This window comes from Triticum urartu, chromosome 4 (assembly GCF_003073215.2).
Source record: "Triticum urartu cultivar G1812 chromosome 4, Tu2.1, whole genome shotgun sequence".
NCBI lineage: Eukaryota > Viridiplantae > Streptophyta > Magnoliopsida > Poales > Poaceae > Triticum > Triticum urartu.
The window spans coordinates 27,681,324-27,693,280 of record NC_053025.1 but is presented as its reverse complement, the minus strand read 5'-3'; the positions used below and the strand labels follow the sequence as shown (position 1 = coordinate 27,693,280).

At 47.7% G+C, this 11,957-nt stretch overlaps 1 protein-coding gene across 1 annotated transcript; it reads left to right on the top strand.

The window, feature by feature from the left end:
- Positions 1-10,374: 10,374 nt before the first annotated feature.
- LOC125553462 (mitogen-activated protein kinase kinase 9-like) lies at positions 10,375-11,703 on the top strand. The gene has a single exon (XM_048717242.1). It carries the CDS (start codon positions 10,517-10,519, stop codon positions 11,528-11,530), a length of 1,014 nt encoding a protein of 337 aa, XP_048573199.1. The 5' UTR covers positions 10,375-10,516; the 3' UTR covers positions 11,531-11,703.
- The last annotated feature ends 254 nt before the right edge of the window (positions 11,704-11,957 follow it).

The window sequence follows — 11,957 nt, the reverse complement described above, 5'->3', positions numbered from 1 at the left end:
ATAACACGATAATATAATGATATCCCAACAAGTAAATAAATGTTCCAACAAGGAACGGCCTCCAATCTTCACCTGCAACTAGCAACGCTATAAGAGGGGCTGAGCAAAGCGGTAACATAGCCAATCAATGGTTTGCTAGGACATGGTGGGTTAGAGGTTTGACATGGCAATTTGGGAGGCTTGAAAGCAAGTGGTAGGCATTGTACCATTGGCATAGCAAAAGAGCGAGCAATCTAGCATAGCAACGATAGTAGTGATTTCGAGGGTATGATCATCTTGCCTGCAAAGTTGTCAGAGTTGACTGGATCCTCGAACGCAAACTCAACAGGCTCCTTGTTAGCGAACTCGTCTCCCGGCTCTACCCAAACAAGACAAACAAGCAACAAGGACACAATCAACCACGTGCAAGGATCAAACAATATGATGCAAGGATGGTATGCTATGCGGGATGCGATGCGGGATGCATATGCAAGATGTGACAGGAAATGCAAGATCCTGGCCTCAACTTGGAAAACCAAGTGTGCCACTGGAAAGATGAGATGAAATCGCTTGAAAACGATATAAAGATCACCGGAATCGGAGTTACGGTTTGGAAATGGCAAGCAATTCAAATATGACCACGATCTTCGATTTACAGCAAGTAGCCATCTAAATGCAATGAGATGAACAAGCTACAGCACCCAAACATGGCAACAAAATACATGGCAGGGATGCATTCAAGATGCTTAACAAAAGCCTAGCACTGAGCTACGGCCAATTCATCCATTAACAGGTTCAAACAAGCATGGCAAAAATGCATATGACAAACAGATCTCAGACTTAGTGAAATTAACACTTGTCTGGAATTTCAGATCAGGTAGCACTCTTTGGAGCAACAAAACTACATGCTACAGGACCTGAACATGGCAAAGTAAAGCATGGCATGGAGCTACTAAAAGAGCTTAACAAAATTCCCTTAGTGACCTTGAGCCAAAAGGGATTAGAAAATACAATTGCAAGCATGTGAACATGGCAAAAACATAATCAGATCACAGACTTAGTGAAAACTGGAGCATGCTGAAAACAGATATCAAGTAGGCATGTTTACGAGCTCGATGCACTCACTACGGAGAAAGTCATGATAAGCTAAGCATACACCCATCAAGAATACATAAAATGCAAGCTAGACATGGCAAGAACAATAGCATAGCATGCACGGATCAACTACAACATCATCGGCAAAATCGCTAACAAGTAGACAATCTGCCCAGATTCACGAAGTAGCAAAAGTAGAGCTCGATTGACTCAAGCTAGGGTGCTCCATAGTTGCAAACAAAGACATAGATGGATAGAGAACTACAAGATTAACAAAACATCCTTACTGATCATCCTCAAAAGAGGCATGGATCACTAGGAAACAACATGAACATATGGCATCATGAGATAAACAGCTCAAGGACTTAGTGGAAATGCTAAGTCCCTGAAATCAGCACTAACAAGTGCCTCACTTTGCAAGCTTGTGCTAGTCACCACACACATCACAAAAATACATGGGTTGGACCTCTGGAAAGATGGAAAAACCCTTAACAAAACATATGTAGAGCTCAGGGGCATATCATGCACACAATAATCATGGCAAAAATGACAAATATCTAAATGGAACAGCAGATCTGACAATTTATCTCAAGTAGCCCTCTTCTAACAGCATTTCGGGCATCAAGATGAACTCAAATGAAAACGATGCAATGGAATGAAATGATGTACTCTCTGAGACGAACAATTTGATATGCTATAAGCTCAAATCGGAGTTACGGGTGCAAAGTTGTGACATGATGAAGATTGCAAAATACTTAGGGTTTGGAGGAGAAAAGTCAACCGTCGGGTGGATCCAGATCTGGATCTCGAGTTACTGTAGCAACGCGGAAAATGAGGATCTCCGGCGAGAAGGTCTCTGCTCCGGCGAGGAAAAACCGAGGGGGAGGCCGGAGGAGAGGAGGCCGGTGAGGTCGGTGGTGGACCGGCGACGAGGGGAGGCCGGACGGCGGGGGCGGCATCCCCTGCGGGCGGTTTTGGCCGCGGTGGCGGCGAGGCGATGATGGCGCCATGGTGGCCGGCGATGGCGGTGGCGTCGCCGGGCGGCGCGAGGCACGGCGGCGTCGGGCAGTCGGGGCGAAGAGCGGGCGGCGCGGCGAGGAGGCGCGGGCGTCGGGGCGCAGTGGAGACGAAGCGGGCCGGGAGGGCCCGCGGCAGGCTCCGACGGGCCGCACGGTGGACGGCGCGGGTATGCCAGGTGGCGCGAGGCCATTGGCGCGGACGGCGGCGGAGGTTGAAACGGACATGTCCGTCGGTGGAAGAAACGTCCGGGCGCGAGGTGGAAGAGGACTAGGGTTTGTACCGCGAATATTTCGGAGGGGATCACATATATATAGGTAGAGGGAGCTAGGAGAGTCCAAATGAGGTGCGGTTTTCGGCCACGCGATCGTGATCGAACGACCGAGATGATGGAGGAGGTTTAGGTGGGTTTTGGGCCACTTTGGAGGGGTGTTGGGCTGCAACACACACGAGGCCTTTTCGGTCCCTCGGTTAACCGTTGGAGTATCAAACGAAGTCCAAATGGTACGAAACTTGACAGGCGGTCTACCGGTAGTAAACCAAGGCCGCTTGGCAAGTCTGGTCCAATCCGGAAATGTTTAATCCCCACACACGAAAGAAAGGTAGAAATGACCACCGGAGAAGAACGGAGCGCCAGAATGCAAAACGGACAACGGGGGAAATGCTCGGATGCATGAGATGAACACGTATGCAAATGAAATGCACATGACGACATGATATGCAATGCATGACACGCAAGCAAAGACAACGCAACAACAGCGAATAACTGGACGACACCTGGCACATCGGTCTCGGGGCATTACAACCAGGAACTTAGTGAGGTCCGCTGGAAGTGTGTCTGATAAGTTCAATAGCCCCCCGACCGACCTCGAAACTAGCTCTGATTTCTGTAGTGGGGTTAGAGAGGTGTTGAAATTTGCAAAGCGCGCTGGTGATGCCCTTATCCTGCCTGCTTGTGATGGTCGCTCCACATCTTCCCCTGGAGCCACCTCAACTCCTTCACCGCTGGCCTGTTGATTAGAAAATGAAAGCATTACACAAACATTAAACACAAGAGAAAAAACAAGAATGAAAAAACTAGCAATCATCATTTGGATCAGTATTAGAATGAGCTATATATTCATAAAATGGATCATGCCAACTAATATGATGTATTTGTGCAACTAATAAAGCTCATGAGGACAACTGCAAGACTGCCAGTGTGCAACTGAATGTGCAACAATAAAAACAGTAAATAAAAAAAGAACGAGACCTGGCAGCTACAAAAAGTTCTAGTGGATGTGCAACAATAAGAAATGATACTGCAACACAAGAAAAACAGTAACTAAAAAAAAGGTTTGCAAAGAACTATTCAAATAGCTCATAAACACACACAAAAAACCCAGATACGTCAGCATCTGCTGCGGGAGATGCGACAGCTTCTCCAGCAACTGCTGCCTGCACAAAAAAATGACCACTGATGTCAACTATGAAAAGATGCCAACTAGTGAACTACAAGATGCGAACTAATGCCAACTAATGTCAACTGTATTTAAATCAATATGAATAGAGATGTCAACTACAAAAAAATGGACTTGTGTCATCAGCATGCCACTTACCTCAACATCCTCTCCTTGCTCAACACTCTGCGCAGGTCGTGGCTGGCGATTAGCAGGATGCTTCGAGTTTCGGTGAAGCGGCTGACTTCCAGAACGCTGATTAAGCAACCAAAAGAAAACATAAAAAAAGACATTAGCATACATGCATAAGTTGAAAACAACTCAAAAACAAAACAAAAAAAGGTTTGCAAAGAACTATTCAAATAGCTCATAAACACACACACAAAACCCACATACCTCAGCATCTGCTGCGGAAGATGCGACAGCTTCTCCAGCAACTGCTGCCTGCACAAAAAAATGACCACTGATGTCAACTATGAAAAGATGCCAACTAGTGAACTACAAGATGCCAACTAATGCCAACTAATGTCAACTGTATTTAAATCAATATGACTAGAGATGTCAACTACAAAAGGTTGTTATTGACAGACTAAAAACAAAAATAGTGGTCCGAACTGCTGCATAATTTAATCACTATCTAAAAAAGGCGAGAAAAACACTTATATTTGAGATTTTACTTACCCTAGAAGATGACTCAGCTCCCTTGCCAAGTGCTGCACGTCTAGTCCGCTTTACAACACGGAACTGATCAGCATCCTAAGAAAAAAAATAAAAAACATGAGCATGAGAAAAAACAAAAAAAATGTTATATGACCCAAACAAAACAAAAAAATGGACTTGTGTCATCAGCATGCCACTTACCTGAACATCCTCTCCCTGCTCAACACTCTGCGCAGGTCGTGGCTGGCGATTAGCAGGACGCTTCGAGTTCCGGCAAAGCGGCTGACTTCCAGAACGCTGATTAAGCAACCAAAAGAAAACATGAAAAAAAGACATTAGCATACATGCATAAGTTGAAAACAACTCAAAAACAAAAGAAAAAAAAGTGAAAAAAATACATCTCCTTCATTGCCATCCGCATCTCCTCCTATTATAACCATTTTTGCCCTGCGGCAGGAAATCAAAAAAAATAGTTAAAAAATGTGGACAACCAACTACTACAATGATGCAGCCAACTGGGCAGTAAACCTTGTGCAAACTGGACATCAAAAAAGCCAACTAACTTTTTTCTGCCTAGTTATTACTTGCCAACTGTGACAAGTAATACCTAGGCAGAAAAAAGTTAAGTAAAGGCAACAAGCTTAGTGAGATAACTTATTCTGAAAAAAGCGTCCCTAGTTGAACATGAGGGGAGACACATGAAAACAACCATATCCACAACAAAAAGACTTGCACATTGAGAAAAATTAAAAAATGGAAAAATGGCAAGCATTGGTACTAATTTGCACAAATCAAGGGGTCCTAGTTGCACAAAGCACGAGAATAACACATAAACCACCACAGCCACCACAACGCTGGTGGATTGGGTAGATTATATTGGAAAACTGGCAAGCATTGGTGCTAAAATTGCACAAACAAGAGTCCTTAGTTGCACACAGCAGAGGGGGAAACAGCCAACTCATGCGCAAAATGAGTTAGAAGATGCGCAAAATGAAGTACATAACCAACTAGTACATGGATGCACCCAACTAATCAGGCAACTTGTGCAATTGAACGACGCGTAGACAGACAACCTAGCACAAAATAGCAAGCAAACTAAGCAGGGCAACTGGTGTCCATTGTAAAACACATGGACAACCAACTTGACCACGAAAGCAGAGCAACTTGTGCAACACAAAAACAGTATATATATACAGCCAATTAGTATATGGATGCATCCATCTAATTGTGCAAATGAACAACATATAGACGGTCGACCTAGTGCAAAACAGCAAACCAACTAAGCGGGACAAACTAGTGCAGGTGTAGAACATATGGACAGCCAACTAGTAAAAGTGATGTAGCCAACTGAGCAGGCAACTTGTGCAACTGAACAGTATGTAGACACCCAACTAGCAAAAAATTGGTGCAACTGCAGAATATAGGGACAGCCAACTACTATATGAATGAAGCCAACTGGATAGAATTTTGTGCAACTGGAACACAAGTGTCTACCAACTACACGGCAACTTCTGCAAAACTCGAACACAACTAAGAGACAGCAAGTTCACAGAACCGCAATTGCATAGCCAACCAGTTCATAAACTTCCTGCAGCGGCCATGAACATCGAATCAAGGACAAATCGTGGGACAAAAACCACCACCACCACTACCGCACAAAAATGAAGCAAAACACAGCGGAAACACAGCAAGGGCTCCCCCCCTATGCAGCCCGCCACATCCGCCACCCGTCAACCAAGACACCACCTCGCCACCGGCGACGAGAGAGAGAGAGGGAGGATAGCAGAGGGCAGTCGCGGACGTCTGCCTCGAGCGCAAATCCAACAACCACCTGCACCAACAACAAACGCATTCCCCCACGAATCCCCACCATTACAGATCCAATGACACTGTGACTAGTCGAACAGAAGCACACCCATCCCACCCGAAAAGCGTCTACACCAAAACGACCGTGCGAGTAAGTTGACCACAGAAACCGTAGAAACCCTAGGAATCCCAGCCCGCCATTTCTGCCGCCGACGACCTCGAGACGACCTAGACCCCCGGCGACGAGACAGAGAAAGGAGAGATGCACTGGGTACCTGCAACGCCGACGAGGGCCAGCAGCGAATCCCCGCGCGGTCCACCGGAGATTTGGAGAGCCGCGGCGCGATTTCGCCGCGGAGCGAGAGCGAGGGCGGAGGAGAGGAGCGGAGAATGGGGGAGGAACAGGAGAGAAAGGGGGAGAAAGAGCGAGAACGGCTCGCGTTTTGAAAACGGCCGCTCACGATCTACGCCACGCCCGCTTACATGTGGGTCCACGCTCGTCCGGATAAGGACAAACCGCCCACAACCGCGCGGTTGGACGAACCGACCAGGTGACACCTGGCGCTCCCCCGAGGCCGATCGCAAGCGATCGTGCGGTCACGAGCCGGCCGCCCAGATCGTCTATTTGGTGCGCGGCCACTTTTTAGATTTTAGCTTTAATCTAACCCTGTGCCACCCGTGGCTAGTGGAGCCGCCCGATCCCCTGGGAAGTGGTGGATCTCCCACAAACGCTATATCTGCCGCCACCTGCCACAAGAGAGGTTCGCGCCTGTGTGCGGCGTCTGTGACAAGAGGTTCCGCTCCGCTGCCAAGTTGAGCCAATAGGTTGCGTCCTTGCGCGGCATTATCCCGGACGGTGGAGGAGATGGGAAGGGAGAAGGGGGAGGTAGCGAATAGGGATTTGGTGATGGGGATGCCTCGCCGCCAGGTTTTATAGCCTGGGATGAAGCAGCATGGCCATTTGAACAACCGCCTTGGAAATGGGAGGCCACTAATGGACGGGTGGCTATTCGTCACCATGGCTCGCCGGTGATTATCAGTGCCCGGTGGTACGTGTATCTGGCTTGCACAACTTCAAATCTCGACCGTGACGTGGGGAGAAAGAAGCAGAAACTTCCCTCCCCAATCTCCAAATTTAGAGGTTGCGAGTTCATTTACAGGACGACCTCCATCCATACAGTATGCCGATTATGACCTCTGCTAGAGTGCCAGCTAAAATCATCATCTTGACATTATTATTATTATGCAGATCGGACCAATATGACGAGTTGCTTTTACAGCCCGAAGTCTGAAACCGCGTGGACGTGGCACTGTGAGAAATACGGGGGCGTTGGATTCCAAGCAGCTGTGCTTAGGCGAAGCTTCTGACTTGGTTGCTCTCAAACTAGGCACTGGCTCTCGTACTTCTTGGATAATGCACGAAGCATAGCATACATAGTGTCCTACGTGCGCCGTGGCCTCACGAAGGTACGTACGTCACGTCCGGGCCTTGTGGTTGACGAAGAGAAGGCGTGCCGACATGCATCCGGCTCTCGTAGCACTGGCTGTTCGATGATCATGCAGCAAGAAGATTAGGTTGATGTTGTCAATGCCAGTGGGCAGTGGCCTATCATCCTACTGTCGGGAATGGGATGCGTGGATGCCGACCATGTGGATTGGCTCAAGGTGAAGATGTCAACGATGTACTGGATTGGCTCAAGGATAATGTAGGCTTAAGAAGAGAATGTAGCTTGCAGTACAAGCTTCACGTGCACAAAAACCATTGGAAATAACTATCCAACTTTTTTCTCGAGGGCTGCAGGAGTTCATCCCTCGTTGGAGAGTCGCCTCCGTGCTCGCTTTCCAAAGGGAAGTCTCGTGTCAGAAATGTCTTTCTTGCAAGGGTGCAAATGTGCAATACCAATTGGCAACAAATCTGCTAGTAGTAACGAATGTTGCAAGAACAGTACATGAATGGCGATGTACTATGCACGTGCAATTAACGAACATACATGATTAATACGTAATATACTAAAGCAATGAAGATGAGAACCATGACCAAGCTAATCTCGGGCCAAAATGGTGTGCTAAGCGGTCGTGCGTGATGGCCGACGTTGGCACGGGCCGCATCCTTTCTTCAAGCTTGCGCTAAACCTGAACCAGATATGATCTGCTGACTCCATGCATGGTCCAACAACACCCGCACCCGTCAGCATCCATCTCACTCTCTAGTCTTATCTATCATGCATCTTTTTTATTTTTGTGTTGTGTTCATTCTCTCGTTCAGCCGGTCTACATCTTAGGACTAGTAAATATCTCCTCCGCTGCCCTGGGAGAATATCTTCTGAATTAGGGCTATGTTTTCCCACTAACCTTGCCAATTAAGAGGTATGTACCCACGTCACCTCGAATTAAAGATGACAGTGTTCGTTAGCGACGGCGGTCCTTAAGCCCCCAAATGCGAGGCTTATTGGCAGAGTGGATAACTATCTAGCCCCACTTGACACTTGTTTACAAATTAGTCGGGCCCATTTTAAATTTGGCACGCATGATAGAATTATAAAGGTATCTAGCTTACATGAATTATTGTTTGTGTTGTCCTCCCACTAACCAGTCCTCTTGTGTACTTTCCTGCAATTGAACTACTTGTGTGGATGTGGTAAAGCGGACCGAAAACCTAATATTGAGAGTACAACACACATATAACAAAGTGAAACGAACATAAACATACAAAACCAAATGGTGTGCACGTCCACTAAATAGATTATACTTGTGGTAGCTACCATGCTACGTACACACTAGCAAATTTAACTTTCATGTTACCAGAAGAGGGCATCATGTTCTGAATACTAGCTTAGTTTACTATTTACATAAGAAATTATGAGAAACTAATTGTGAAACTTGACTTTCGTAACTCAATTTATGGACTTGAAAGACCTTTTTTGGAATTTTTTTGACATTATTTGTAGACATATGTATATTACATTGATGTAGTATATATCTTTTAGAAATGTTGTGTTCCCTCCGATCCAAATTACTTGTCACAGCTCTAGTAATATGGATCAGAGACAGTAACTCGATTTATGGACTTAAGGTATTCTATTCTAATCTATCATGCATCTTTTTGTTTGTGTTGTGTTCATTCCCGCGCTCAACCAGTCTGCATCTTAGGACTAGTAAATATCTCCTCTGCTACCAGAAGAATATCTCCTGAATTAGGCATATGTTTTCACACTAAGCTTACCAATTAAGAGGTACATATCCACATCACCTGAAATTAAAGATGACAATGTTCGTTAGCGACGGCGGTCCTTTCAACCCCCAAGTGTTTGGGATTAATATCAAGATCAGGCTTAGCATAGTGGATAATTATATAACCCCACTTGACACTTCTTCAAAAATTAGTCAGACTAGTTTAACAGTTTTAACACATGAAAAAATTAGTCATAATACTTGAAGTATAGTAGAACAGACACATATAATAAAGGAAAAAACATAAACATACAAAGCAAAATCTAAAGAATAACATAATACACGACTCGTGGTAGCTACCATGCTACAAACACACTAGCAAATCTGATCTAAGTGATATTGGAAAGCACATCATGTTCTGAATAGTACCTTACTTACTATTCACATAAGAAAATTTTGAGATACTTATGTTGGTGAAATTTGCCTTTCTTAACTCGGTTAGTGGACTTGAATTATGTTTGGAACTTTGTGACAGTTGACACTGTAGATAGACGTACATTATGTTGATGTAGTGCATATATTTTAGCACTTTTTTTTTGTATAACACTTCGCTAGTCTAACAATGTATTGATAACACGGTCATGAAAATAAAAGGAGAAGGTGGAGGTGTGGTGGCGGAAGCTGGAGAATGACGAGGCGACAGTAGCGGCAATTGCAGTTAGGGTATAGCATAGCGAAGTGAAGATTGATCTCAAGACATGTGAATGAAGATCTAACAACTAGGGGAAGACAAACCAAGTTCCACTGCCTAGGCCAAATACATACATCAAAATCATAATTCCAAAAGCATTGGTGTATTATTATACAACGGTATTAAGCTTACAAGTGTATCTTACCAGCCATCAGCGATTCTCGGCCGGAAACGGAATGGAGGAAACCGGTGTAAACATTACATGCCCAAAACGGCGACCCAACCCAAGCATCTGGAACAAACCCAACCGTCTATTTTTTACCAAGCAATGTTTTACGGGGGTATTTCGAAGGAAAGCTTTGGCATAAATCTCCTTAAGTTTCAGACTCAATAACATCATGAATATCCATTCTTGCACACAAGATAAATAAGCAGATTTTCACATCGTTTTCAAAAGAAAGGTTTAAAAAGATTCGGAAGTTAGACATCAAAATCTCAGCACAGTCAGCCAAATTAACTTGCGCCGCCAGGTCGTAGTATAAAGCTAACCTCACCTCCACACAAAAACATCATCCGTTACTCGATCATCAATTTCATCATTCTATTGCCAATACAGTTCTTGCGAAACACACACACATACACACGGCGACTCAAGATCATGGCGGCTGCCAGAGAAAGACGACTGCCGCAGCTTCACCTCAAGCTCGACGCTCCCACGTGGGCCTTCCGGTGCCCCGCCCCGGCGCCGGTCACCGCGGCGACGCCGTCCACGTTGGCGGCTCGGCCGGACGGCGAGTTCCGCCTGATCGACTTCTACCAGCTCTCCGTCCTTGGTCGCGGGAACGGCGGCACCGTCCACAAGGTCTCGCACCGCCGCACGTCGGCGCTGTACGCGCTCAAGATCATTCACCGCGGCCACCCCGGCGCCGACGAGGAGGTAGAAGTTGTACGGCGCGTCGACTCGCCGCACATCGTCCGGTGCCACTCGGTGCTCCCGACGGCGTCCGGCGACTCCGCCTTACTCCTCGAGCTGATGGACGGCGGTTCGCTCGACTCGCTCGTCCGCGCCGGCCAGGGAGGCTTCCCGGAGGAGGCGCTGGCGGAGGTGGCCGCGCAGGCGCTGTCCGGCCTGGCGTACCTCCGCGCCCGCCGCGTCGTCCATCGCGACATCAAGCCTGCGAACCTCCTGGTCAACAGTGGCGGGCAGGTCAAGATCGCCGACTTCGGCATAGCCGAGGTCGTCTCCCGCGCCGGCAAATATCGCGCGGCCTACGAGGGTACCGCCGCGTACATGAGCCCCGAGCGCTTCGACACGGAGCGGTCGTTGCAGGGCGACAGCGACGAGGAGGGCCCCGTCGACCCCTACGCCGCCGACGTGTGGGGGCTGGGGGTGACCGTCCTGGAGCTCCTCGTGGGGCGCTACCCGCTGCTCCCCGCCGGGCAGGAGCTGACCTGGGCGGCGCTCATGTGCGCCGTCTGCTTCGGCGAGCTGCCGGCACTTCCCGACGGCGCGGCGTCGCCGGAGCTCCGGAGTTTCGTGGCCGCTTGCCTGCAGAAGGAACACCGGAAGCGGGCGTCCGTCGGGGAGCTGCTCGTGCACCCGTTCGTCGCCGGGAGAGACGTAGCGGCGTCGAGACGGGCGCTACGCAAATTGATCGAGCAGCGGTGTTGATAGACACGCGCGTGTAAATGTTGAACTGTCACATTCTCGAATCGTGAATACCTAAGCTAGGCATTTGCACATACAGACAGTGGACCATACTTTGAGCTTCGAAGGGTCTCGCTCCCTGAGAGCATCTCCAGCCCATACCTTATACACTACTGGAATAACCATATATGCCTACGGCCTTATCTATGCCGACAGCTGCCGTCGGCATAGATGGAGCTATGCCGACGGTTCGGGGAATACCGTCGGCATAGTTCCATCTATGCCTACGGCAGCCGTGGGCATAGTAAGGCCGTCAGCATATATCGATCTATGCCTACGGCAGCCGTAGGCATAATTAGGCTGTCGGCATAGAGGTGGCCCTCGTGGCCAGGGGACAAACGGTGGGCTGACGCCGTCAAATCTATGCTGACGGCGGCCGTCAGCATAAATA

What these genes read in the sequence shown, in the direction of transcription:
- LOC125553462 (XM_048717242.1), top strand. Translation starts at nt 10,517, where the DNA reads ATGGCGGCTGCCAGAGAAAGACGACTGCCGCAGCTTCACCTCAAGCTC.